Source organism: Bos indicus x Bos taurus, chromosome 11 (assembly GCF_003369695.1).
Source record: "Bos indicus x Bos taurus breed Angus x Brahman F1 hybrid chromosome 11, Bos_hybrid_MaternalHap_v2.0, whole genome shotgun sequence".
NCBI classification, from domain to species: Eukaryota; Metazoa; Chordata; class Mammalia; order Artiodactyla; family Bovidae; genus Bos; species Bos indicus x Bos taurus.
The window spans coordinates 61,556,543-61,584,174 of record NC_040086.1 but is presented as its reverse complement, the minus strand read 5'-3'; the positions used below and the strand labels follow the sequence as shown (position 1 = coordinate 61,584,174).

General features: G+C 37.3%; 1 protein-coding gene across 4 annotated transcripts in view; it reads left to right on the top strand.

The window, feature by feature from the left end:
• WDPCP (WD repeat containing planar cell polarity effector) overlaps window positions 1–27,632 on the top strand; it is a 293,475-nt gene that overhangs the window by 93,094 nt on the left and 172,749 nt on the right. For all 4 annotated transcript variants that reach the window (XM_027555613.1, XM_027555617.1, XM_027555616.1 and 1 more), the window contains exons 2-6: window positions 1,076–1,160; window positions 14,212–14,259; window positions 15,102–15,146; window positions 16,715–16,785; window positions 17,071–17,130. In XM_027555613.1, the coding sequence (XP_027411414.1) occupies window positions 1,100–1,160; window positions 14,212–14,259; window positions 15,102–15,146; window positions 16,715–16,785; window positions 17,071–17,130 (285 nt within the window). In that variant the 5' untranslated portion in view covers window positions 1,076–1,099. The remainder of the gene's footprint in view (window positions 1–1,075; window positions 1,161–14,211; window positions 14,260–15,101; window positions 15,147–16,714; window positions 16,786–17,070; window positions 17,131–27,632) is intronic.

Below are 27,632 nucleotides of genomic sequence, written 5' to 3'. Positions count from 1 at the left end.
CAGGGAGGCCTGGTGTGCTGCGATTCGTGGGGTCGCAAAGAGTCGGACACTACTGAGCGACTGAACTGAACTGAAATGAATGTTAAAGAAGCTGAGAGCTTTTTTCTCCATATAATAAATGTCATAAAATATTTTTCAAGCTATTATTTTCATATATTAGATGTCATAAAATATTCAGAAGTTTGTTGGAAATAACAGTTCTTTTTATGATCTGTATAAAGAAAATGTCAATAGTTTATGTATTTCTAATATACAGGAAAATTTACATGTACTATAAAACATGTATTTCCAAGCAAACATTTGAAAGTTACTTAAATTCCTTTCAAATATTTATAAAATGTTACTTTTCGTTTTTCTTTTTTCAGATTGGCCTTCCTCCAATTAGTCCAAATTAATGAAGTTCTAATTAATTTTTTAAAATGATATCCATCACTATGCCCTGCTGTTAGAACTGGGAGGAAATATAAGATGTAAAATTTTGCTATCCTTTTTAAAAAATGAATGTAGTATAGAATATCTGGATCTATCATGACATGCAGATGAACAAATTAATTTGAATGCTAATGTGGTTTCACACAATTTACTTCTAAGTAAATATGTTTCCTATAATAGTAACTATATACCATTCATCTTGGGAATTCCATTTTAATTAGTCTGTTTGCGTGTGAAAGATTGCAAATATTTGCTTTTTATATTAAAAATGCACCACAAAATGTTTTTGTACTTAATAACTACCTAGCAGATATTTCTTTTCCTGAAAAATCTTTAAATACTAAATAATTCTAAATATACTCAGTTTTAAAAATCATATGTTATTAGAAACCCAAATATATATATATTCTTCTTACTATGTTTCTCAATGTGATGACGTACTAAATCTAGGAAAAGTGATTTTTTTTTTCATTTATTTCTGGGTGGTTAACTAAGGATATATTAAATTGTGTTTATTCAAATGAACCGTATCTCAAATATCAGTAGCGAAAAATTATTCTTTTTATTATTTCTAAGCAATCTTTATTTTATTGGCAATAGAAGATAATTAATTGACACCTCTTCTTAATTATTTTTTAAACAGGATAGAGATTCCTTCTGCCATCAGATGTCATTCTGCTTGACTGAACTGCACCTGTGGTCTTTGAAGAATACCTTACACATTGGCGGTAAATAAACTGGATTAATTTCAATATTTTTCAAATATAAGTTACAACAATATAAATACCTAATAGCAAAGGTTAGAGCCTAGATTCTCCAGTGAAACTGCATGATTTTCTTTATGCTTAATGAAGAATCGGCTGGTGGAGAGGAAGTTCTTTTCGTTGACTCTGATTAACTTATTTTTTCAACTTGAGTTACATTTTCTGTTTAAAACATTAATTTTATCCATCTAATATCTATTTCCTCTTAAGATATATCTAAGATTTTCCAGCTTTTTCCCCTGAAATTGTTGATAATAATATGTTTATATTCATAAATATTTACAGGCTTGCAAATGGCAAATGCATTTCTATATGATATAAAAGGAGTATTTCAAACATATAGCTCATATGTACAATTGTATCCTTGTTTTTTGCAGTTCACATTTTTTTGGGAAGGGAGTAATATAAATCTGTTTTAACAATGTTTATTAGTATTTGAGGATGAAGTGTATATCATTAGGAAACATGTTTTAAAAAATCTTTTCCTTTTGAAAATCTAAAGCAACTCTTGGATTAGGAGGACATATGTATTTAAATGTCTTCAGCATCATTTCTAAGAAAACGGTTTACCTTGCAAAGCATTGTTTATTTATAACAAATATACAACTACAGATGATGTCATTATAGTTTCATTACATTGAATGTGCTTAAAATATGTAAGGAAAGAATTACAGTTAAAGTGGACTTAACACACACTTGCTTCCTCCAAAGATTCTTCTAAAATGAGAGTACATGAATTACTTTAATATAGGTGTAAACTCACAAGGACTAAGCGACTAGGAAAGGAGACAATTGCTGTTGAGTTGTTTTTGGAAGGCATAGAGAAGTTACCAAAGCTCAAAAATCTGAATATTAGATGTCTACAGAAAATTCCACTGACAGCAAACTTGGGTTTCAAAAGTCTTGAGAGGTACAGAAATTTGAGGAGTCAGATAATGCAAAAGGATGAGACTGTGGCATGAGGTGATCAGAAAGAGACTTGAAAATCTGTGTAAGAGGTAGTGAGACACTGGAAATACTTGATTTTGGGAAGTTCAAAACTAGCTGCAGTGGAAAAAGATAGGGGAGAGGTGCTGAACTGAAAACAGGGAAAACTGAAGTGAAAGCCTACACAGGAATATTCTTAATTCCTTTATAATCAAATTAATTTTAATATCAGAATGTCATAGAAGGAAGAAGCTGAGGGAGTCCTCTCTGGAGAGACTGCTTGGCCCCAGAGGGAAGGCCTATTTACATTGATATTTAACGTGGTCTTCCAGTGAAACACCCAGGTCCCTGAGTGGTCAGTGAAACCCACTGTTAGCAAGCCCTATTCGTGTATATTGAGCTTTTAATCAGCTTTCTAGTGACTCACTTTGAAATACGAACAGCAAGAAATGAAATATAGATGTTTCAGGGAACAGTTGAAAATTATATTAATCTTTTGGAAAGTAAAAATATGTAGCAGAAAATTTTTTTAAATTCAAATGGGTAAAAGAAATTGGGGGAAAAAAAAAAAAACGGGAAGAAACTTATTTCACTGCTGATGAAAATTGAGTTGGTCCAACCATTTTAGGAAATAATTTGGCATTACCTACTTTAGTTGAAGATGTATTTTGCCTTGCTGTTGTTGTTCAGTTGTTCAGTCATGTCTGACGCTACGACCCCACAGACTGCAGCTTACCAGGCTTCCCTGTCCTTCACCATCTCTCAGAGCTTGCTCAAACTCACGTCCATTGAGGCAGTGATGCCATCCAACCGTCTTGTCCTCTGTTGTCCCCTTCTCCTCCTGCCTTCAATCTTTCTCAGCATCAGGGTCTCTCCTAATGAGTTGGCACTTCACATCAGGTGGCTAAAGTACTGGAGTTTCATACAGTAGGTGAAGTATTTTGCCTACTGACCAGTAATTCAACTCCTAGATATATACCATAGTGAAAGCCTTGATAACTTGAGTGCACCAGGAAACATGTACAAAAAAATTCTTAATAGTATTCATCCTTAACTAGAAACCATCCAAATTTCAATCAGCAGGAGAATGGATAAATATATTTATGCAACAGAGAAAGTGAATGAATTCAAACTGTATGCAACAACGTAGACGAATGTCAGGAATATGTTATAGGGAAAAAGTTTAAAAAGTAAGCTGCAGCATACATACAGTATGTTTGCACTTAAACTTTAAAAACAGTGGCTAAATTAAATAATGTATTGTTTCAGGAGACAAGTATATGTGGAAGAACTATAAAGAACACTAGATTATAAACACAGTATAGCTCTGACAAGGAAGGGAGTGGAAGTGAAATAGTAAAGGGCACACAGCAAGTTTAAAGGTAGTGTTCTTGGGAGAGGGTTCAAGATATTAGCATAGGAAGAGCCTGAACTCACCTCTTCCCATAGGCACAACAAAATTTAATTAAGTACATATGGAACATGGATGAATAGAGCCTCCATAACAAAAGGTAAAAGGACAGCACTGAGATGGGTAGGAGAGACAAACAGTATTGCCAAGGGGAAAAACCACACCCCAGCCACCGCAATCCACAACTGGGAGAGATATCAAAGGTACGATCTTCTCTCTCAGTTGTGAGGGATTCAGGTTCCACGTCAGCCATCCCAACCCCTAGATCCTACGCAGGAGAGACAAGCCCCTAAAATACCTGACTTTGAAAACCAATGGGAAATATATCCAGGAAAATTATAAAACTGCAGGGAACAGAAAACCCACTCCTGAAGGGTGTGCATGAAAACTCAGTTGATCTGAAAATTAACACAAAACACAAGATTGAGAAACATATGGACTGTAGGTAAAGGGGACCCAGTTACTCATCTTAAAGCATCTGCCAGAGACTCAGGAACCAACTGGGACACTCCCTGGGAACTGAGATACTGGCTGAAGACAAGAAAAAATGTCTGCATGCAGGACTACAGCATGCAGGATAGAGTTCCCCAACCAGTGGTTAACTCTTGCCCTCTTGGACTGCAAGGAGATCCAACCAGTCCATTCTGAAGGAGATTAGCCCTGGGATTTCTTTGGAAGGAATGATGCTGAAGCTGAAACTCCAGTACTTTGGCCACCGGATGCGAAGAGTTGACTCATTGTAAAAGACTCTGATGCTGGGAGGGATTGGGGGCAGGAGGAGAAGGAGATGACAGAGGATGAGATGGCTGGATGGCATCACTGACTCGATGGACGTGAGTCTGAGTGAATTCCGGGAGTTGGTGATGGACAGGGAGGCCTGGCGTGCCGTGATTCATGGGGTCGCAAAGAGTCGGACACGACTGAGCGACTGAACTGAACTGAACTGCAGTAGAGGTGTGGAGTCAGCCACTGGACTGCCAGAGACGTCACAGGACATTTCTTATGAAGGCCATTCCTTCAAGACTGGGAGAGATAACTGATTTACTTAATATATAGACGTAAACACAGAGACTTAGGCAAAATGAGACAGAGGGTAAGTTCCAATCAGAAAAATACAGCAAAAACTTCAGAGCTATGTCAAGGCTGTATGTTGTCACCTTGCTTATTTAACTTCTGTGTAGAACACATCATGCAAATGCCAGGCTGAATGAAGCTCAAGCTGAAATCAAGATTGCCGGGAGAAATATCAATAACCTCAGATATGTAGATGACACCAACCTAATGGCAGAAAGCTTAAAGATCCTCTTGATGAAGATGAAAGAGGAGAGTAAAAAAGCTGCCTTAAAACTCAGAGGGATGGTACAGGGAGGGAGGAGGAAGGAGGGTTCAGGATGGGGAACACGTGTATACCTGTGGCACATTCATGCAAAACCAATACAATATTGTAAAGTTAAAAAAAGAATTAAAAACAAACAAACAAAACTCAACATTCAAAAAACTAAGATCGTGGCATCATGTCCTGTCACTTCATGGCAAGTAGATGGGGAAACAATGGAAACAGTGACAGATTTTGTTTTCTTGGGCTCCAGAATCACTGCAAATGGTGACCACAGCCATGAAATTAAAAGGTTATTGCTCTTTGGAAGAAAAGTTATGACAAACCTAGATAGCATATTAAAAAGCAGAGACATCCCTTTGCTGACAAAGATCCGTGTGGTCAAAGCTATGGTTTTCCAGTAGTCATGTATGGATGTGAGAGTTGGATCAGAAAGAAGGCTGAGTGCTGAAGACTTGTTGCTTTTGAACTGTGGTGTTGGAGAAGACTCTTGAGAGTCCCTTAGACAGTGCAGAGATCAAAGCAGTCAATCCTATAAGAAATCAACCCTGAATACTCATTGGAAGGATTGATGCTGAAGCTAGCTCTAGTACTTTGGCCACCTGATGTGAAGAACTGACTCACTGAAAAAGACCCTGATGCTGGGAAAAGTTGAAGACAAAAGGAAAAGAGGGTGGCAGAGGACAGGGTGGTTAGATAGCATCATCAACTCAATGGACACGAGTTGGAGCAAACTCTTAGAGATAGTGAAGGCCAGGGAAGTCTGGCGTGCTGCAGTCTATGGGGTTGCAAAGAGTTGGATATGACTTAGCAGCAGAACAACAATAACAACAATAAGCATCTATTTAATGTGCAGTAACATTATGTCTTTAAAAACACTGTATATACCTTAATTAAAAAGTATTTTATTGCTAAAAATGCTGAACATCATAGGAACTTTAAGCAAGTCTTAATCTTTTAGCTGGTGAAGGGCCCTGCCTCAATGTTGATAAGTTTTGGTTGCTGAAGGTTAGAGAGCCTATGGTAATTTCTTAAAATAAGATGACAGTGAAGTTCACCACATCGATGGACTTTTCACAAATGACTTCTCTGTAGCATGCAATGTTGTTTGTTAGCATTTTTAACTGAAGTAAAACTTTCAAAACTGCAGTCAGTCCTCTCGAATCCTGCTGCTGTTTTATGAACTAAGTTTACATAATATTCTAAATCCCTTGTTGTCATTTCAGTAATCTTCATAGCATCCATACTAGGCTTATTTCATCTCAAGAAACCACTTTCTTTAATCATACATAAGAAGCATCTCCTTAAGTGTTAAAGTATTCTCATGAGATTGCAGTGAAATTCAGTCTCATCTTCAGACTCCACTTCTAATTCTAGTTCTCTTGCTATTTTCACCTTGTTACTACCTCCACTGAAGTCTTGACCTCTTCAATGTTGTCCATGAGGGTTGGAATCAACTTTTTCCAAACCCGTGTTAATGTTGATATTTTTACCTCTTCCCATGAAATATGAATATTCTTAATGGCACCCAAAATGGAGTTGCAAAGTTGGACATAGCTTTACAACTGAACAACTAGAATGATGAATCCATTCCAGAAAGGTTTCTTTCTTTCTTTCCTTTTTTTTTTTTTTTGCCATGCCACATGGCTTACAGGATCTTATTTCCTGGACCAGAGATTGAAACCAGGCCCCAGCAGTGAAAGTGATGAGTCTAACTGTTGGGCCACCAGGGAATTCCAGAAGGTTTTCAGTTGGATCTGCCCAGATCTAGCAGCTATAGCCTTAAGAATTGTTTTTTGTAAACCATAAGACTTGAATGTCAAAATTACTCCTTGATCCTTGGACTACAGAATGAGTGTTGTTCTAGCAATCATAAAAACAACATTAATTGTACATCTTCTGTCAGTGTTCTTGAGTGACCAGATGAATTGTCAATGCACAGTAATATTTTGAAAGCAATCTTGGTTTCTGAGCTGTAGGTCGCAATGATAGGCTTAAATTATTCAGTAAGCCATGTTGTCAACAGAAGTGCTGTCATCCAGGCTTTGTGGTCCCATTTATAGAGCACAGGCAGAGTAGATTTAGCAGAATCTTAAGGGCCCTAGGATTGGTTGTGCACTGGCTTCTACTTGAAGTCACCAGCTGCATTAGCCCCTAACAAGAGAGTCAACCTGTCCTTCAAAACTTTGAAAACAGTCATTGACTTTTCCTCTCTAACTATGTAATTTCTAGATGGCATCTGCTTTCAATAGAAGGTCTTTTATCTACATTGAAAATTTGTTGTTTATTGTAGCCACCTTCATTAATTGGGACTTACCAGGTGGCTCAGTGATAAAGAATCCCCCTGCCAATGCAGGAAATGCAGGAGATGCAGCTTCGATCCCTGCATTAGGAAGATCCCTTGGAGGAGGAAATAGCAATTGACCCCAGTATTCTTGCCTGGGAAATTCCATGGACGAAGGAGCCTGGCAGGCTACAGTCCATGGGGCTGTAAATGAGTTGGACCCAACTGAGCATCTGAGCACAAGCACTTCATTAATTGTTTTAGCTAGATCTTCTAGATCACTTGATGCAGGTTCTACATCTACACTTGTTACTTCCCCTTGTATTTTTATGTTCAGAATATGGTTTCTTTCCTTAAACATTGTAAACCAACCTCTGTTAGCTTTAGACATTTCTTCTGCAGCTTCTTTACCTCTCTTAGTCTTCATAAAATTGAAGAGTTAGGACCTTGTTTTGCATTAGGCTTTGGCTTATGGAATGTTGTGGCTGATTTGTCCAGGTCGCCAACTCTTTCTCCATTATCACCAATAAAGTTGTTTCTTATCATTTATATGTTCAGTGGAGAAACATTTTTTCCTTTAAGAACCTTTCCTGTACAGTCACAACTGATCTGTTTGACTCAGGAGGCCTAGCTCTCAGCCTCTCTTGACTTTGAACATGCATTCTTCAGTGTATATGTTAGTCATGTCCAACTGACCCCATGGACTGTAGCACACCAGACTCCTATGTCCGTGGAATTCTCCAGGCCAGAAAACTGGAGTAGTTTGCCATGCTCTTCTCCAGGGGATCCTCCCAACCGAGGGATTGAACCTGGGTCTCCCACATTGCAGTCAGTAAGCTTATGGTTCTCTCACATTCCTCAGTAAGCTTAATCATTTCTAATTTTTGATTTAAAGTGATTTAAAGTGCAATTCTTCCTTTCACTTGGACACTTAGAGACCTCTGTAGGATTATCAATTGGCTTAATTTTAATATTGCTGTGTCTTCAGGAATTGTTATTGTTATTCAGTTGCTAAGTGCTATTCAACTCTTTGCAACCCAATGGACTTCAGCATGCCAGGCTTCTCTGTCCTTCACTGTCTCCAGGAGTTTGCTCAAATTCATGTCCATTGAGTCGGTGATGCCATCCAACCACTCATCTTCTGTCACCCCCTTCTGCTGCGCTCAGTCTTTCCCATTTCCCAGGGTATTTTCCATTGAGTTGGCTCTTCACATCAGGTGGCCAAAGTATTGGAGCTTCAGCTTCAGCATCAGTCTTTCCAATGAATATTCAGGACTGATTTCCTTTAGGATTGACTGGTTTGATCTCATTGCTGTCCAAGGGACTCTCAAAAGTCCTCCAGCACAACAATTTGAAAGCATCAATTCTTTGGCATAACTTTTATTTAGTAATAAATACACATTCAGAAAACTCCAGGAGATAAGAGAAGGACAGGGAAGCCTGGCGTGCTGCAGTTCTTGGGGTTGGAAAGAGTCGGACACTGAGCCACTGAACAACAGCAACAAATGCATTCAGAAAAAACTCAAGAGAAAAACACAGTGTTATGAAAAACACAGTATTTCAGGAAATACAGGAAATTAAACTTTTTCTTTTCTAGATTTTATACAGTGAACACATTACTTCTGTAATCAAGAAGCCAAATTATATTGACATCGGCATAAGAATGATAGAAAAAAAGGAAATGAACGCTATGACCAGAGACAGTGGTGCACACAGGTCCCAGGAGGCAGTAAGATCTGCCCCACCTGGGTCTTCAGCAGGGCTTCTCTGTTCTCCTTCCCGGGAACATTCTTTCTGAACCCATGTGCAATCCTACCTCTTTAGGGCTCAGCTTTACTAAGTCACCTAGAGAAGCCTTCACTGCCTTTGAGACTAAGTTCGTAACCCTCTTACATATTCTCATTATGTTTAACATTTAAAGTAGTTTTTGAATTGAGGTATAATTGAGTTATAACATTAAGTTAGTTTCCAGCATACAGCATAATGATTTGGTAAGTCTGGTTAATATCCACCACCATACATAGTTTTTCCTGTGATAAAGACTTTTAATATTTATCTCTTGGCAATTTTCAAATATGCAATACATCGTTATTAACTGGAGTCACCATGCTGTACATGATATCCCCATGACTTGTTTATTTTATAACTGAAGTTTGTGCCTTTGATCCCCTTCACCCATTTCATCTACCCTCCCCTTCACCCTCCTGACTTTGGCAACCAATCTGTTCCCTGTGTCTGTGAGCTTGTGGTTTATTTATTTATTTTTTTAAGATTCTGCATGTAAGTGGAGTTCTATGGCATTTGTCTCTCTCTGACTTGTTTAACTTAGCATAATGCCCTCAAGGTCCATTCAAGTTGTCACAAATGGTAGGATTTCATTCTTTTGATGGCTTAATTCCATTCTGAATATATACCGCATCTTCTTTATCCATTCATTCATTGATGGGTACCTAGATCTTGACTATTGTAGATAATGCTGCAATGATCATGATATAATGGTACCTATATCTTTTTGAATTAGTGTTTTTATGTTCCTTGGATAAATACCCAGAGGGGAAGTTGCAGGATCACATGATAGTTCTACTGTTAAATTTTTGAGAATCCTGCATACTGTTTTCCATAGTGAATGCACCGATTTACATTTCCACCAGCAGTGCTGAAGTGTCCCCTGTTCTCCACACCCTTACCAACATTTGTTATTTATTACCTTTTTGATAAATGTTATTCTAAATAATCTGAAATAATCACAAAGTTTTATTGGAAAGTTGCTAGTATAGAGAATTTTTTTTCTTGAACCATTTGAGAGTAAGTTACCAACCTGATGCCTCACCACTCCCAAATACTTTAGTGTGCGTTTCCTAAAGAAAAGGTGTAGTCCAGTGTCACATATATAACCATCAGAATCAAGAAATTAATGGTAATAATAGTACTACCATCTAACCCGCAAAGAGTTTCACCCATTGTCCTTTTTTAAAAAATTAATTTATTTTTTGGCTGTGCAGGATCTTCATTGCCTTGCGGCCTTTCTCTAGTTGTGACAAGAGAGGGCTGTTGTATAGCTGCACTGTGCAGCTTCTCATTGTTGTGGCTTCTTTCGTTGCAGAGCACAGACTCTAGGGCACATGGGCTTCAGTAGTTGTGGCACGTGGGCTTAGCAGTTGTGGCTCCAGGCTCTAGAACACAGGCTCAGTAGTTGTGGCACATGGGCTTAGTCGCTCAATGACATGTTGGTTCCTGGATCAGGAATAAAACCCATGTCTCCTGCATTGGTAGGCAGATTCTTCACCATTGAGTCACCAGGGAAGCCCCAACTATCCTTTTTGTAGCAAATGGTTGTTGTTCAGAATTATGTTACATTTAGTTATCATGTCTCTTTAGTCTCTAATTCTGGAAGAAATCCTTCAGCTTTTTAATTTTTAAAAATTTATTTATTTATTATTTTTTTATTATTATTTTTTTCCTTTTTTTTTAAAATTTTATTTTATTTTTAAACTTTACATAATTGTATTAGTTTTGTCAAATATCAAAATGAATCCACCACAGGTATACATGTGTTCCCCATCCTGAACCCTCCTCCCTCCTCCCTCCCCATACCATCCCTCTGGGTCGTCCCAGTGCACTAGTCCCAAGCATCCAGTATTGTGCATCGAACCTGGACTGGCATCTCGTTTCATACATGATATTTTACATGTTTCAATGCCATTCTCCCAAGTCTTCCCACCCTCTCCCTCTCCCATAGAGTCCATAAGACTGTTCTATACACCTAGATGTCCATCAGCAGATGAATGGATAAGAAAGCTATGGTACATATACACAATGGAGTATTACTCAGCCATTAAAAAGAAAACATTTGAATCACTTCTAATGAGGTGGATGAAACTGGAGCCTATTATACAGAGTGAAGTAAGCCAGAAGGAAAAACACCAATACAGTATAATAACGCATATATATGGAATTTAGAAAGATGGTAACAATAACCCTGTGTACGAGACAATAAAAATTTATTTTTTAACTTCTGTGACTTCAACACTTAGGAAGATTTTATACCACTTACTTTGTAGTATATCCCTAAATTTAGATACATTTGAAGTTTCCTCATAAGTAGGTTCAGATTATGCTTGTTTGGTGGGAAGTATACAGAAGAATAATGCTGTATTCTCAATGCATCCTAACATGCAGTGCACAATTTCAATCCATGTCTTTACTGATGGTGTTCATGATCACTTGGTTAAGGTGGTGTCTGCTAGGCTGCTCCACTGCAAAGTTACTTTCTCCTTTAGAATTAATATTTTGCAAGGTGTTACCTTGAAAATATGTGGATATCTTATTCTTCATTAAACTTTAAATATATTTTTAATAGGTGTATGTATTTTTTAAAAACGTGAGTGATCTGTGATGATCTTTTATTTTTTTTTGCCGTGTGGGCTCTTAGTTCCCTGAGCAGGGGTTGAAACTGTTCCCCTTGTACTGGAAGCACAGAGTGTTAACCACTGGACTGCCAGGGAAGTCCCTAAATATATTTTTAACTTAATTTGTCCCTATGGGCTCAGGTACCATTTTATTCAATGATTTTAATCCTTTAGTACCATTATTTATTCTGATGTTTAAGTTGTCCCTGAGTGGTCAGTGGGACACCTTGCAAGCTGACTTATCATTGTGCCACATCCCTATCAATACTTGGGCATTTCTATTCTTTCTGGCACAACAGATCTGATCTATCAGACTGTTATTATATTGATACCTTCCCTTCCTCAGTGCTAGAATTAGCCAGTTCTCTAAGGAGCTTGGTTCCTTTTAGAGGAGAATGGTTTCTAGAAGCCAAGGTGTGCTTCAGGTACACTCATTGCTCTTGGAGTATCGTTGCTTCCAGGCACTGTCAGAGGCCAGAGCTTAGGGTATGTATGTATGTATGCATACACACTTACTTGCATCCACATTCATAACTGTACCTCTGTATATTGAAAACCGTGAGTTCACACCAGTACCTTAAATTCTAATCTATCACCACAGGGTTCATTCTAATGTCCTCTCTTTTTTATATTTGTACTTCTCACACAGTGGGAGAGCTGGGGCTTCCGTATCTTTATTTTTTTAAAATCACCCTGTATGCAGACAGTCTTCTATCTCTTTGGCAACTCTCTTCCCTGCATGGATATCTCTGTAGGTTCTGATACCCTTTGTTGGGCTCCCCGTGTATGTGGATGTCCTCCATGCTTTATTCAGCCTCTGACAGCCAACACAAGGCCATTGCTCCTATGAATGTCCCTCTCACCCTGCGAGGGCTCTGACATACCATGTCAGACTCACTCTCCGTATCCGCATCTTGTCCTGCTTTTAAGAGCCATGCTAAGTCTCATCAGTCGTGTCTGACTCTATACGACCCCACAGATGGCAGCCCACCAAGCTCCTCCATCCTTGGGGTTCTCCAGGCAAGAATACTGGAGTGGGTTGCTATTTCCTTCTTCAATTTTAAGAGCCATACTCTGGTCTAAATGCAGTAGTTCAGACTTGTGCACAGAATTCACGGCCACTTGTTATCTTCATAGTTCTATTCTAGAGTTGTAATATATGGATGCATGAAATGATGGAATATTGGAGGATATTGCCTGTGTACAGTAATGCATATGGTTCTTAGATTTCTTTTTTAAGAATCTTTTTATTATTCCTGGTTTGGGAAGATCCCCTGGAGAAGGGATACGCTACCTACTCCAACATTCTTGGGCTTCCCTGGTGGCTCAGCTGGTAAAAGAATACTCCTGGAGTAGGGGAGACCTGGGTTCAATCCCTGGGTTGGGAAGATCCCTTGGAGAATGAAAAGGCTACCCACTCCAGTATTCTGGCCTGGAGAATTCCATGTACTGTATAGTCCATGGGGTCACAAAGAGTTGAACACAACTGAGTGATTTTCACTCACTTTATTAAAGTATTATATGTATATTGAAAAGTGTAAAGATTACAAAGATATGTTTTGAACTATCAAAAAGTGAACATACCCATAAAATCCTCAGCTAGGTCAAGAAATAAAATATCAGTATCTTAGGAGCCTGACTCATGACCTTTCCCTGGCACTCCTTATTAGATACTGTCAATATAACAAACAGAAATAAACTGAACTCTTTAAATTATATGTCTCAATTAGTGACATAATGAAAAAAATGGAACTTCAGTAAGTATACACGATTGACTATTTTGAAAAAACTATATTGGAGAAGTTAATTATAGCTTTTGGGGGGAAGTTTTATCCTTCAGTTTGAGAAAGTTCAGAGCAGTCAGTCACTAGGGGGCAGCCTGTACTGCTTCCACTTTAGAAATAGCTGTATCCTTTTGTTAGTAACTTGAATTATTTTGCACGGAAGGAAGCAAATGTTACCTCAAAGAAAGAAGTATTTCAGAGTTCACAGATAGGAAGAAAATGGACAGTTATTTTATTCTCCTGTAAATCAACTACAAGGACAGATTCCATGGTTAAATCTCTCTCAGCATCTAGGAAACCTGTCTTTGCTTTTGTAACCCCAGCAGAGCATCCGAACTTGAATGGGTTCGGAAGGGTTTTTGAGTCTAAACAAGCTTCAGATAATTTATCCATACCTTCCTTTAACCCTTCCTTTTCTGCAGATTTCCCCCCAAATACTCTTCTGGATTCAAGTTAAGTCAGAGAAAAAAAAAAAAAACACAGCTCAGAATTCTTCTAGCCACTTTCATTTGGTATTGTTTAGTGGTAGTTCCTTTTGGTAGTGCCCTGTGAAAAATATCAGAGGAATCTTGAGAGAAAAAAGTTGGTCATCCTTGATATCACTTCTTTACCCTTCCTTTCCTCATGCCATTCTAGTGTTGTATATTTCTCTTCTAAGTGGACTGATAAACTTGCATTTCGTTCATATCCCTAGAAGAGACGAACCCATGTCTGGACAATTTCAAAGTATTTTATTTCCAGTAACATACAGGTTGTTTCTGTCCTCCTCCTTATCCACCTCCAACCCTGCCTTATAGTATGGGTTTGCTTCTCATTCTCCATAACTTTTTACTATAATCTAATGTTATTTCTTCCTTTCTATAGATAGAGACATTGGGATCTACCAGTATTATGACAAGAAAGAGCCATCAGGTAAAGTATCTGTTCTATTAAACTAATTTTTATAAACTTACTATTCTAAATTATAAAATACTGACTTAAAAACTCTGTTTTTATGCACTTTAAATTCTAGAATTTCAAGAATGTTTACTCCAATTCTTTAGAAAAATGCTAAAGTTAATATGTTTTATATAAATAAAGCAGTATTGAACTAGTAGCAGAATAAATTCAAAACTAGTATTGAATAAAGTAGCAGAACATGAAAATTTTCATTTTACTTCTGATTAAACGGATAACTGGACAGTATGTTCTCATTTTTTTATCACTGTCCCAGTAGAGGGCATTGTTAATGCATGGGTCCTACTGATGCTGGGCTCCCGGGTCCTCACCTGATATCTGGAATAGGCATTTCTGAGTGAATGATCAATTTTCTTTATCTGATTAATCCTGTTAATCCCAGAAGTTTCTTGATGGGCCAAGAGGTCTTCCCAGCTAGAGTTCCTTCCTGTTCGGTCTCTGTGGGCATCCCCTGTGCTTAGCTTGGTAGTTAATAGGCTGACTTCATGGTTCTGATGACAGACTGAAGTAGCTTCTGTTCTGGGCTCAGTTGCAGTTCCCTTCCCTATCTGATGAGATTGCAACCTCAGGATATTGGCCCACCCGTTGTGTTGTGTAAGCCTTTTCACTTCAAATTTAGGAAATCTTCCATGAAATGAAAACATCCAAATTATGGCATTTTCCAACTGCCTTTTAAAAAGTTTTGCGTAATTTATTAATCTCAATAATGTGCATATGCACATATAAAATTAAGTATAATAAAAATAATTTCCACTTTTTAATCTTTTTTTCTAACCTCTCATCTGCTGCAAAATCAGCAACAGATCATGGTAACTTAGAAGAAAAGCAGAGGCTGGCAGAATGTAAGTTTACTTTATATTTTTTTGGAATTATTATAAAACTGGAATTTTAATATCCCTGAAGATTGTGTCTTAAAACATATTTTAAGCTGTCTGTACAAATAGGAAATGTTATCCCTTCCATATTTCTTATAAATTTCTATTGTTTAGGTGCATAAACATATGAGTAAGAATTATACTATTAGACATTTCTGATTTAGACCATTGAAATCTCTCTCAACTTTTGGTGAGATATGTGCTTATGTAAACAGCATAAGCTTATGATATATGCTTATGCATAAGATATATGCTTATGTATTTATTAATGAACTGCATTTATCTTATTTAATATACTTAAACTAAGTGTACCATGGTTCTGTTAACATTTTATGATCCATATTATACCTAAATTATTATTTTGTTTTAACCATTGTAAGAAAATAAGATTTGTAATTATCAGTATTGACATTTTATTCTCTCTAGTCTTTACTAATTTCAAATATATAAACATGTTATATATGTAATATGGCTACAGTATAATATGGCTAAAATATGACTGTTTTATTTAGAATATAAGCGGGCCTAAATATTGTACTTGTTCTCACTTTAAATGGTCAAGCTAACATTTAGTTTTTAAAAATACTGTATTAGTACCTGTGGCAGAGATTTGGAACTTTTTACATATGCTCTGCACATTGTAAATTATGTTTATAGAAGTCATTAATTTGCTTAAATGAAACAGCATTCTCCTATAAAAATTTTGATGTCTGTATATATTTTATACTACATATATATGCACATAAAGCACATGTGCACACATTTAAAATTGTTTAGGAAAATTCAGAGATGAATTCATTTTTGTGATGAAATAGGTGTCATATCACTAATGAATTTATTATTTTTTAATTCTTTTAAATAGAACGTTTTAGTTTGTTTTAGGCTATCATTGAGATTCTACTAAATAACATTAACTTTTAAAACAAAGCAAAGGCTTATCATTATTGAATTGTGGTGTAGCTTTTAGAAAGAGTTATTTTATATAGAAAGGAGTCTATATAAAATAAGTTAGTGTCTAACTTATTAAAATTTAGATTTCCCTCAATTTTATCCTTAATGTGTGATGCTTAATTTTAAATTCATTTTCTGTGTATTATTTTTAATATTTTATTTCTTTCCTCACTATATTCATTTACTCGTAGGAGTTTTCAGATCTGATAGATTATTTGAAGAGTTTAGAATTTCTTTTGTATTGAGTTTTAAATTATTTAAATGAAAATAAATTTGCTTCTGTGGTAAAGAGTGGGTCATTAACTGTTAAGTACTAGGCTCACAAGCTTCAGAAACCTTCCCAGAGATTCTCTGAGCATTGTTAGTTGTCGTCATAAAATTATGATCATGGAGATTTTTTTGTGGTAAAAATCCTGTTTCTATGACAGAGCCTTTCAAACGACTGTCATTTGATGATGGAAATGAAGGCTACTTCCTTTCAATTAAGGAGGTGTTTTATTTTAATCTTCCTAAGGCACACTGCTCAGCAGAGTTTCCTTTTTAAATCGTGTTCAGCCAACTGTAGTACATGTTTTGTTTTCCAGCACGAGATTTTCCATGGACGCTCAAAAACAGACGCCCAGAAAAACTTCGAGACTCACTCAAGGAGTTGGAGGTATCTTTCCAAAAGTTTCAAAAATGGCAACGAACAAATCTGTTTTAAAACATCTTTCAACAGCTTTAATTTTCATAAAGGATCAACTCTCCTGGTGATGATAGTGTTGCTTTTGTCCAGTGAGGAGTTCCAAAACAGTTGCATCTTTGTGTGGCATGCTGAGAGAGAGAGATATATATATATATATATATTTTTTTTTTTTTTTGCTTGCGAATCAGAAGCACTTTAACTGATAACGACAATGTGTATAGCCAACTGCAGTCTCCCTTTTTCTGTTTTCTTCAGGAGCTGATGCAAAACAGTCAGTGTGTGCTGAGCAAATGGAAGAACAAATATGTCTGTCAGGTAAAAAGGCTTGACATGCTTTCGCAGTGTTTAACCAGTGGAGCTGAAAGCTATGCAGTAATTGGTATTCTTGTGTTATGATAGGTAATGGACATAAACTTTTCAGGAGCAGGTATTTCATACTTTGAATTCTAGTCATTCTAGAACTAACATTTGATTGACTCAGGCTGCCTCATTAATGAGTATAGTTGTACTGACACTATAAGCACGAATAACCATCTTTTCAGATGGTATTTTTTGTCACAGATTTAGTCATATTTTTGAATGAAGGTGACACCGTGGGACAAAAAGTTTTTTGACCACTTTTGTAAGCATTTGTGCACAGCATGCTTATGGAAATTGACAAGCAGACTAGCATTAGACCTAACGTAAGACATTTGCTGTTACTTTTCGAATCCTCTAAGCTGCACTGTTTAATATGATAGCCAGTAGTCACCTGTGGCTATTTAAATGTAAATTTAAACTAGTTAAAATTAAAAATTCAGTTCCTCAGTTGCACTACCCACATTTGAAGTGCTCAGTCACCACGTATTATCATGTAGATGGTATAACTACAGAGCATTTCCACCATGTAATGTTCTTTGGGATAGCACTATTAGAGCCTGGACAAGGTGAGGTACATGTGGAATGGGTCTAGATTCAGGACCTAATAATCACTTGTCCATTGATCACAAAATAATGGACAAATGTCTCAGCTGTGTCAATAGGCTTAAAAAATACTATCTGCTGGAAAAATGTTACTTGCTTATGATAAAAAGTCATTAGTCATATTCTACGCATACATGTAGTTGAAGTTACATCAGTACTACTCATAATTATAGCTATTTTATGCAATTCAATATCCTGTATCAACTCAAATTCTTACTTGTTTACAATGTGATTTATATATTTTAGGTCTGACTACTCTTGTTTGAAGTTTAGACCTGTGGCTCTATCCATAAATTTACAACATTGAATTTGTAGTAATTACAAACTTACCTTAATCTACTATTTAAGTGAGTATAGACTCTTATTTTAGTGGACTCTAATGTTTCCTCATTTTTTGTTTAAACTAGTCTCCTTTTACTCACAAAAGTGACTTTAGTTACCTCCTCAACCATCACAATTACTACTTTCCAGAGACTGTTTACAAAGCTGAATTAATATTTTAGAACCATAATACTTCTTAAAATAAACTTAGGATATGGTTGAAAAGGATGAAATTATTTAAAAATTCATAATTTGTTTTCATAAAAGTTTTAATCAAACTTTAAAACTTGAATACAAAATATGTACCAGAAAGTTGTAAACTTAGTACAACTCAAATTGTACTTCTCAATGTCGTTACTCACTTTAAAAGCTGGTTCAAAATTCTTTGACTGGAGGGCAAGCCTACCACCCATAGCAAGAGGTGTGTCTCATGGCCTCCACCCTTACCATTGCACAGGTAAGTTGGAACTTGTCAGGCATCTTAAAATATGCAGTGGAGCATCCTAGTAGGCAATACATTTTAAATATACGGTAATGTATTTTAATTTAATAAGCAGGTTTTTGTGTACATTTGTATGGGAGAATATGAAGAGGGATATCCCTCACCGTTGAACTAATTCAACTCAGAAAATGAATTTGCATGATAGAATATATATAAAATTACTATCGTAATTTACAGCAACCTGATAATACTGATTTCTTAGGCCGCTGTACCAATGAGTCTGCTTTTAACACTTCCAATGGAACTTATCTTTATGTTCTGTCATATTTTGTAATTTCTTTCTATGATTGATACAATATTCTTTAAATAAACCTTTTAATATCAGCACATCTTTGGTGTGATATATTTCAACAAGATAACTTGACCTTTACTCTGCCCACAAGTCCAGGTTAGTCTCCACATCGTTAGGGCCTATTTTTTTTAATTTATTTATTTATTTTAATTGGAGGATAATTACTTTACAATATCGTGATGGTTTTTGTCATACATCAGTAGAATCGGCCATAGGTATATATGTGTCCCCTCCATCCTAAACCCCCTCCCACCCACCTCCGCATCCTATCCCTTCAGATTGTCACAGAGCACCAGCTTTGGGTGCCCTGCCTCATCCATTAAACTCACACTGGTTATCTGTTTTACATATGGTAATGTATATGTTTCAAATCATACCACCCTCTCCTTCTAGGGCCTTTGAAGGACCTCCTAACATTATCCACCCACTTCCTCAGTTTCTAGACAAGACTATTAGCTAGGTCTTCTGAAAATATGTTTGTCTTATTCTTAAAGATCTCTAGTAGGACAGTAAATTAAAAATTTGATGCTCAAGCTAAATTTTCAGAAGGATCCCCTTAACCTTTTGTTAGTTGGAAAATAAGCAAACCATCTCTACAGACTCTCGAGGGGGTCCCCTTTTTTGTGCATTATCCAGTGTGGTGACTCTAAAGATAACATGAGCTTTAATTTTTATGAATAATTTCTCCATGTATTTAACCCTAAAATGGCAGCAGTTGAGCACAACATAATATTCTCTAAAAGAAGTGGGGAAAAGTTCCTCAGTGTCGTGGTGCTAAACATAGCTGAACACCCTTCAGTTTCTGATTGCGGCCACTCCTTAAATCTGCCTGTGGCCACTCCTTAACAATGTAAAGCTTCTAGCCCCACCTGCCCCTTTTCCCCAGGAAAGGGACAACTTTAGGCTGTATAGGGTTTCTCATGGTTATCTTCTTTTCAAGGGATCCTTATTTCTTCAAAAGGTTCAATTGTTCAGGATTTAGCAAGGCATCTACAACAACATAAAGAATTTCAGAAGATGCAATCTGAGCCTGGATTTTCCCCTCTGATGAATGTTTTTTTTTTTTTTTAATAGGTTATCATTATTATCAAAGCTAAGTTCATGTTGTTGATTCAGTGACACATAAATTGTACCATTTAAAAACTAATTCCTTCTACTTGTAAATTCAGAACAGTTTATAAATCTAGACTTATACATACGTTCTTTATGAAATTGTCTTTTGAAGTGGGTTTTTCAGACTGTACCTAATCCTAGTTTGAAATGAATAAAAAGTGAGACATAATTTAGAGTTGTAGTTTTACTAGCTATCACATATATTTCTCATTGTTTTTATGGTCTCCTAAAATTATTTTGAGAAAATGCTTAATAATTTCCTGCTTTGAATTTCTTAATCCATTTTCCAAACTATTCTTAGGGAATAATAGTTTCAGCATTAAAATACTATTGTACACTGCTGAGGTGAAATTTTTAATTCCTTAAATTGTTCTTTAAGTCACATTCATGTTTTCAGATTACTACATAAGTTGTTAAAAGCAATATAATCATTAAGATAGATTTAGCTTCATGTATATTGATTTTAGATTAAATTGTTTAAATCATATATATACATTTAACTATAAAAGTATGATATAGTCATCTTTACCCTGATTTCTTTCTGTATTTATTTGACATTTCCAGATACAATTTTAAAATTCCAAGAAAAGATAGTTTTCTTTTTAAATTCTTATAGTGAATTACTTGACAGGCTATGTAAAAGTAGAAATTATTTTCCAAGCCTATCACAGATGAACTGTGGCCTTATGGAGCTCATTTAATCATGACTTCCTTAGTTGTAGAATGTATAGTATCATTACCTGATCTTTCATTTCAACAACTTGTATGAAAACCAGTTTTGGTTTTGTCATAATACAATAATTGACAAAGCATGGGTTTAAGTTACAATTATTAGTAATAGCATTTTATTTATTAAAAAACCCATCACACAGTATTTACTGACAGGCACTTTAGTGCCACCATTGTGGGAGGCAATAAAAATGTGTATAAAGTGTGAGCTGAGTTCTCAGCATAATCTAGTCAAGGAAAAGAGATACATAAAATCACTAGGATGTTAGTGAGTGTTGAGTTGTGTGATACTAAGTTAAAAAGATAGTAAGAATTTACATGTTGATGTTTGGTAGAAATCAACACAATACTGTAAAGCAATTATCCTTCAATGAAAAATAAATACTTTTTTTAAAAAGTAAGAATTTAGAAAAAGCACAGAGATTAACCTGACAGTTGGGATGTAGGCTAAAACATGAAAACCAGAGGTGGTTTGTACAAAGGGCAAATGAAACGGGATAATTATTTTCTGAAAACAACAAACTAGAGGGTTTTTGGACTTGAAGATGCTAAGCACAGAGTAGAAGTAAGATGCTCAGGCTGAAAATAACAGAGATTAAGTTAAGAGTCTGTATCTGGAATGGTGAGATCTTCCCCAGCTCCTTCCCTCCTCCAACACTGAGGCCTATATCTCACTGTAACTTAGAGGATCCTTCTCTAACAAAGTAGATTATTACTCCCAGTTCAGTTCAGTTGCTCAGTCATGTCCAACTCTTTGCGACCCCATGGCATGCAAGCCAGCATGCCAGGCTTCCCTGTCCATCACCAACTCCTGGAGCTTTCTCAAACTCATGTCCATTGAGTCGGTGATGCCATCCAACCATCTCATCTTCTGTCATCCCCTTCTCCTCCTGCCTTCAATCTTTCCCAGCATCAGGGTGTTTTCCAAGGAGTCAGTTCTTTGCATCAGGCGGCCAAAGTATTGGAGTTTCAGCTTCAACATCAGTCCTTTCCATTGAATACTGAGGACTGATTTCCTTTAGGATAGACTGGTTGGATCTCCTTGCAGTCCAAGGGATTCTCAAGAGTCTCCTCCAACACCACAATTCAAAAGCATCAATTCTTCGGCACTCAGCTTTCTTTATAGTCCAACTCTCACATCCATACATGACTACTGGAAAAACCATAACTTTGACTGGACGGACCTTTGTGGGCATGGTACTGTCTCTGCTTTTTAATATGCTGTCTAGGTTGGTCATAACCTTGCTTCAAAGGAGCTAGTGTCTTTTAATTTCATGGCTGCAGTCACAATCTGCAGTCATTTTGGAGCCCCCCAAAATAAAAGTCTGTCACTGTTTCCATTGTTTCCCCATCTATTTGCCATGAAGTAATGGGACCAGATGCCATGATCTTAGTTTTCTGAATGTTGAGTTTTAAGCCAACTTTTTCTCTCTCCTCTTTCACCCTCATTAAGAGGCTTTTAGTTCCTCTTTACTTTCTGTCATTTGAGTGGAATCATCTGTATATCTGAGGTTGTTGATGTTTCTCCTGGCAATCTTGATTCCAGTTTGTGATTCATCCAGCCCGGCCTTTCGCATGATGTACTCCAAATATAAGTTAAATAAACAGGGTGACAGTGTACAGCCTTTTTGTACTTCTTTCCCAATTTTGAATCAGTCGGTTGTTCCATTATGGTTCTATAGACAGAACTAAATTCAGGGAAAAGTTAATTCCCACAGAGAAATAAGAGAAGTTCTTGAATTTTTGAAACAAGAATTGGTTGCTATTTGAAAGATGAATACTCAAGGAAAAGGAAAGGAGCTGTTGCAAATGAAAAATATAACAGCATAGATAGAAAAACTAATAGAAGAACCGAAAGATAAAATTATTAGTAAAATATCCCTATAATGCAGAACAGAGTGGCAAAAGAACATAGTAGTGAACAGTCTCTCTCTCTCTTTCTCTAAGTCGCTTCAGTCGTGTCTGACTCTGTGCGACCCCATAGACGGCAGCCCACCAGGCTCCGCCATCCCTGGGATTTTCCAGGCAAGAACACTGGAGTGGGTTGCCATTTCCTTCTCCAATGCATGAAAGTGAAAAGTGAAAGTGAAATTGCTCAGTCTTGCCTGACTCTTAGCGACCCCATGGACTGCAGCCTGCCAGGCTCCTCCATCCATGGGATTTTCCAGGCAAGAGTACTGGAGTGGGGTGCCATTGCCTTCTCTGAGTGAACAGTAGGCAATATAAAATAGAAAAATTAGAGTAGCAGGTCAGAAGGTCCAATATCCTACTCATGATAGAAAATAGAAGGGAAGAAACAAACAAAAAAAGTGATAGAAGAAAATTTCCCAGAACTGGAGGATGTTTGTTTCCAGTTTGAAAGGACCCAGTGGTTGAAAAAGATTAATATCAAGGTATATTTTGTGAATTTTAGAAAACCAAAATTAAAGAGAAGATCCAAAAAGTTTTCACAGTAAAAAGAGTAAAACAAAGTACATACAAAAGAATGGGAATCAGACATGACTTCTCAGTAGCAACACAAAGAGTCAGAAGACTGTGGAATCAAAACTCTGAAGTGAAGTGATCTTTAGCCTAGAATTCTATTTCTAGAATTCCAAATTGGCATTCGAGCAAGGACATTTTCAGGCTAGTTAGTGCTCAAAAAATCTTGCCTACCTGCCATGCATTTTTTTCTCAGGAAGTTATTGGAAGATATGCTTCTCTAAAGCAACAGAATGAACCAAGAAACAAGATTCTTAGGATCCAGGAAATAGAGAAACTTACACAGGAGAGAAGTGAAGAGAAATCTTGGGATGACGGTGCCTTAGGCCTAGAGAGCAGCTGGTCCAAATTAGGGCAGGATACAGAAGGTTCTCATAGCGATGTTGGAGGGAGGGAAGAAAAGGAACTGATAGATCTGATATCTGATGTGATCTAGGAGAATTAATAATAGTAACATTTAATAAGAGATAAATATATAGGATAATATTACTGATAAAAATCAGTAAGTAATGATTAATGCAAGAAATAACATATGTGAAAGACATTGCTAGCTGCTTGTCCAGTATCCATTTGTCTTATGAACCGACCCTATTGTTCAGAGTGGCAAAATGACCAACTTAAAGTACTTAGCTTCCCTGTTGCTTCTCAAACGAGAGGTGGCCCTAGAAAGGCACTTTTGGCCACAGAAAGCAGATGTCGCTGGTAGGATTTACAAGAAAGCTTTCTTTTTTAAAAGTAACACTTCTGTGCAGTGTTTTAAAATCAGAATTAATGCTCCCCCTAAAGACTTATAATGAGCAAAATATCAGAATTTTAAAGAAAGATTGCACGTTTTACCGACTTTTTCTGTTGCCTGGGACTTCCAGTCTCCACAGAAGCCTGCCATTCACTGCCTCCTATGAGGGCAGAGTAGGACATTCAAATTAGAGGTATCATTTTCCACAGACCACTGCCCCATCCAAAAATATGTCTTCAACAGGCTGAGACATTTGAAATTCCTCTGCTGCTCATTTTCGGTGTGAGAAGTTCTCACGTGTGCTATGGAACATACTCAGAAGTTAGTCTTTAAGATGTTAACAATAAAATGTCCACCCACTGACCCACTAACAGCTTACAGAAAAGCAAAATATTGTACAAATATTGCATTCTTTAAGTGTATTTTTACATATAAAATACATGTACTTACTATACGTATGTATTATCCTAGACTCAACAGGGATGTGCCTTTTCAACTTGTGCTCTTCGAGTCTGGATCTGAAATATGCCTGAAGGGGCCTGCTTTTGACCATTCTTTGATTCAAGGCATATATATATTTAGTGCCTAAAGTATGCCAGATAGAATTCTCATTGCTGGCGATACCAGTGAATAATGAAACATATGAAAATGACCATTATTCCTATTCCCCTATAGCTTAAGTTGTAATAGGGCAGACAATCAAGAAAAGATAGACAAGTAACATCTTGAGTATATAATTCAGTCACTCAGTCGTGTCTGACTCTTTGTGACCCCATGAACCGCAGCACGCCAGGCCTCCCTGTCCATCACCAACTCCTGGAGTTCACTCAGATTCACGTCCATTGAGTCAGTGATGCCATCCAGCCATCTCATCCTCTGTCGTCCCCTTCTCCTCCTGCCCTCAATCTTTCCAAGCATCGGGGTCTTTTCAAATGAGTCAGCTCTTCGCATCAGGTGGCCAAAGTATTAGAGTTTCAGCTTCAACATCAGTCCTTCCAATGAACACCCAGGACTGATCTCCTTTAGGATGGACTGGTTGGATCTCCTCACAGTCCAGGGGACTCTCAAGAGTCTTCTCCAATACCACAGTTCAAAAGCATCAATTCTTTGGTGCTCAGCTTTCTTCACAGTCCAACTCTCACATCCATACATCACCACTGGAAAAACCATAGCCTTGACTAGACGGACCTTTGTTGACAAAGTAATTGTCTCTGTTTTTTAATATGCTGTCTAGGTTGGTCATAACTTTCCTTCCCAGGAGTAAGCGTCTTTTAATTTCATGGCTGCAGTCACCATCTGCAGTGATTTTGGAGCCCAGAAAAATAAAGTCTGACACTGTTTCCACTGTTTCCCCATCTATTTGCCATGAAATGATGGGACGGGATGCCATGATCTTAGTTTTCTGAATGTTGAGCTTTAAGCTACCTTTTTCACTCTCCTCTTTCACTTTCACCAAGAGGCTCTTTAGTTCTTCTTCACTTTCTGCCATAAGGGTGGTGTCATCTGCATATCTGAGGTTATTGATATTTCTCCCTGCAATCTTGATTCCAGCTTGAGCTTCATCCAGCCCAGTGTTTCTCATGATGTACTCTGCATAGAAGTTAAATAAGCAGGGTGACAATATGCAGCCTTGACGTCCTCCTTTTCCTATTTGGAACCAGTCTGTTGTTTCATGTCCAGTTCTAACTATTGCTTCCTGACCTGCATACAGGTTTCTCAAGAGGCAGGTCAGGTGGTCTGGTATTCCCATCTCTTTCAGAATTTTCCACAGTTTATTGTGATCCACACAGTCAAAGGCTTTGGCATAGTCAAGAAAGCAGAAATAGATGTTTTTCTGGAACTCTCTTGCTTTTGCGATGATCCAGTGGATGTTGGCAATTTGATCTCTGGTTCCTCTGCCTTTTCTAAAATCAGCTTGAACACCTGGAATTTCACGGTTCATGTATTGCTGAAGCCTGGCTTGGAGAATTTTAAGTATATAAGAAAGTAATAAAAACTGTTAGAGAAAAAGATAGCAAGAAAAATAGGAAGTATGTGTGGGAGATGGTAGGGCAGGATGGGCCTGATATCTGGTGACCAAGAAAGATACCATGTGATTAAAACAAAGGAGCAAGCCACAGAAGGTATTTGGAGAAGAGGATTCCAGAGGCGCTGAGATGGGAATATATGTGGCATGTTTTGAAGAACAGCAGAGTCAATGTGACTGGAGTGGGATGAGCAAGGAGAAGAGTAGTAGGAATTGAGATTGGAGAGGAAATGAGACTGTAGCTACATAGGGCTTTCCAGGCCTTTGAAAGAACGTGGCTTTTACTCTTAAGTTTGATAAGAAAGTCTTGAGGGGTTTTGAGCACAGAAGGGACTCGATCTGATATACTTTTTAACTGGGTAACTGGCACTTTTGATGGGAACAAATTGAAGGAAGCAAAGGACAAATCAGGGCCATCAATTATAAGGCTGTTGCCATAGTCCAGGTGAGACATAACCGTGGTTTTGACTGGATGGAGCAGTTAAGTGGTGAGAAGTGGCCAGATTCTGCTGATGGTCAAATGTGGAGAATAAAAATTCCTGAGCAATTAGAAGAAGGGACATTCACTGAGTTGGTGAAGATTGAGAAGAGGCATTATTGAGGGGAATATCAAGAGTTCAGTTTTGGACATCAGTGTTTGAAATGCCTATTAGATATTCAAGTAGAGAAGACAATTGGGTAAACGAATCTGTAGTTTAGAGAAAAGCTTGGGCTGGCGATAGAAATCTGGGAGACAGCAGTGCAGTTGGTATTAAAGCCAGGAATTCAGTGAAGAATGCCAGGGAATGAATGTAGACAGAACTAGAGGAGGCGGAACTGCTGAGTTCTGGGGTCCTCCGGCTTTGGGGATTGGAGAGAGAGAGAGAGAGAAAAGGAGAGATGGAGAAAGGAGACTAATAAAGAGTAGCCAAAGAGGTGGAGCACCTGAAGGGAATGTTGTGTCCTGGAAATGAGATTTCTGGAAGAAAGCTTTTGAGGTATGTAACATACCAGTAACAGGTTGGCTGAGATGACCATTAGAAGGAGCAGGGAGGTCATTGGTGACCTAGATAAGAGCAGGTTCAGTAGATGGTATGGGTGGAAGCCTGACTGGAATGTATTTAAGGAAAATGGGAGGATAGAAATTAGGGGTTTATAACATTAGAAAAGATAAATTTATAAAGGAAATTGGAGAAATAGGATAGTACTTGTGAGAGAGTTGGGGTTAAAAGAGGTTTTTGTTACTCTTTTAGATGTAAGAAAGAACTTCTCTTTCTGTTGGTAAGCTAATAGGAGTAGGAAAATTGGTTCTGAAAAGGAAAAATTAATCGCTGGAGTAATGTTGACCAAGAGCCACTTAATAAAGGGAGAGGGGATGAAAAGTAGGTGCCTGGTACCTGTAGATGTCATGGAGCTGTCTTTTTACCCATGGATAGCCTAACGCCATCTTTCTTGTTCCGTGAGGAAAAGAAAACTTCTGTTTGGTTAAGTAATGACTTTTTAGAAGATTTCTGTTACTTTTTTTTTTTTGAGGTTTCTGAATGCAACTCTAAGTGACATACATATTTGGAAGTACAATGCTAGAATCAGGAGAAATGACCAAGAGTTGGTTGGTTATTTTTGAGCATGGGTTGAGAGGCTGTGATGGAATAAAGACAGTTAACAGCTGCTTTAA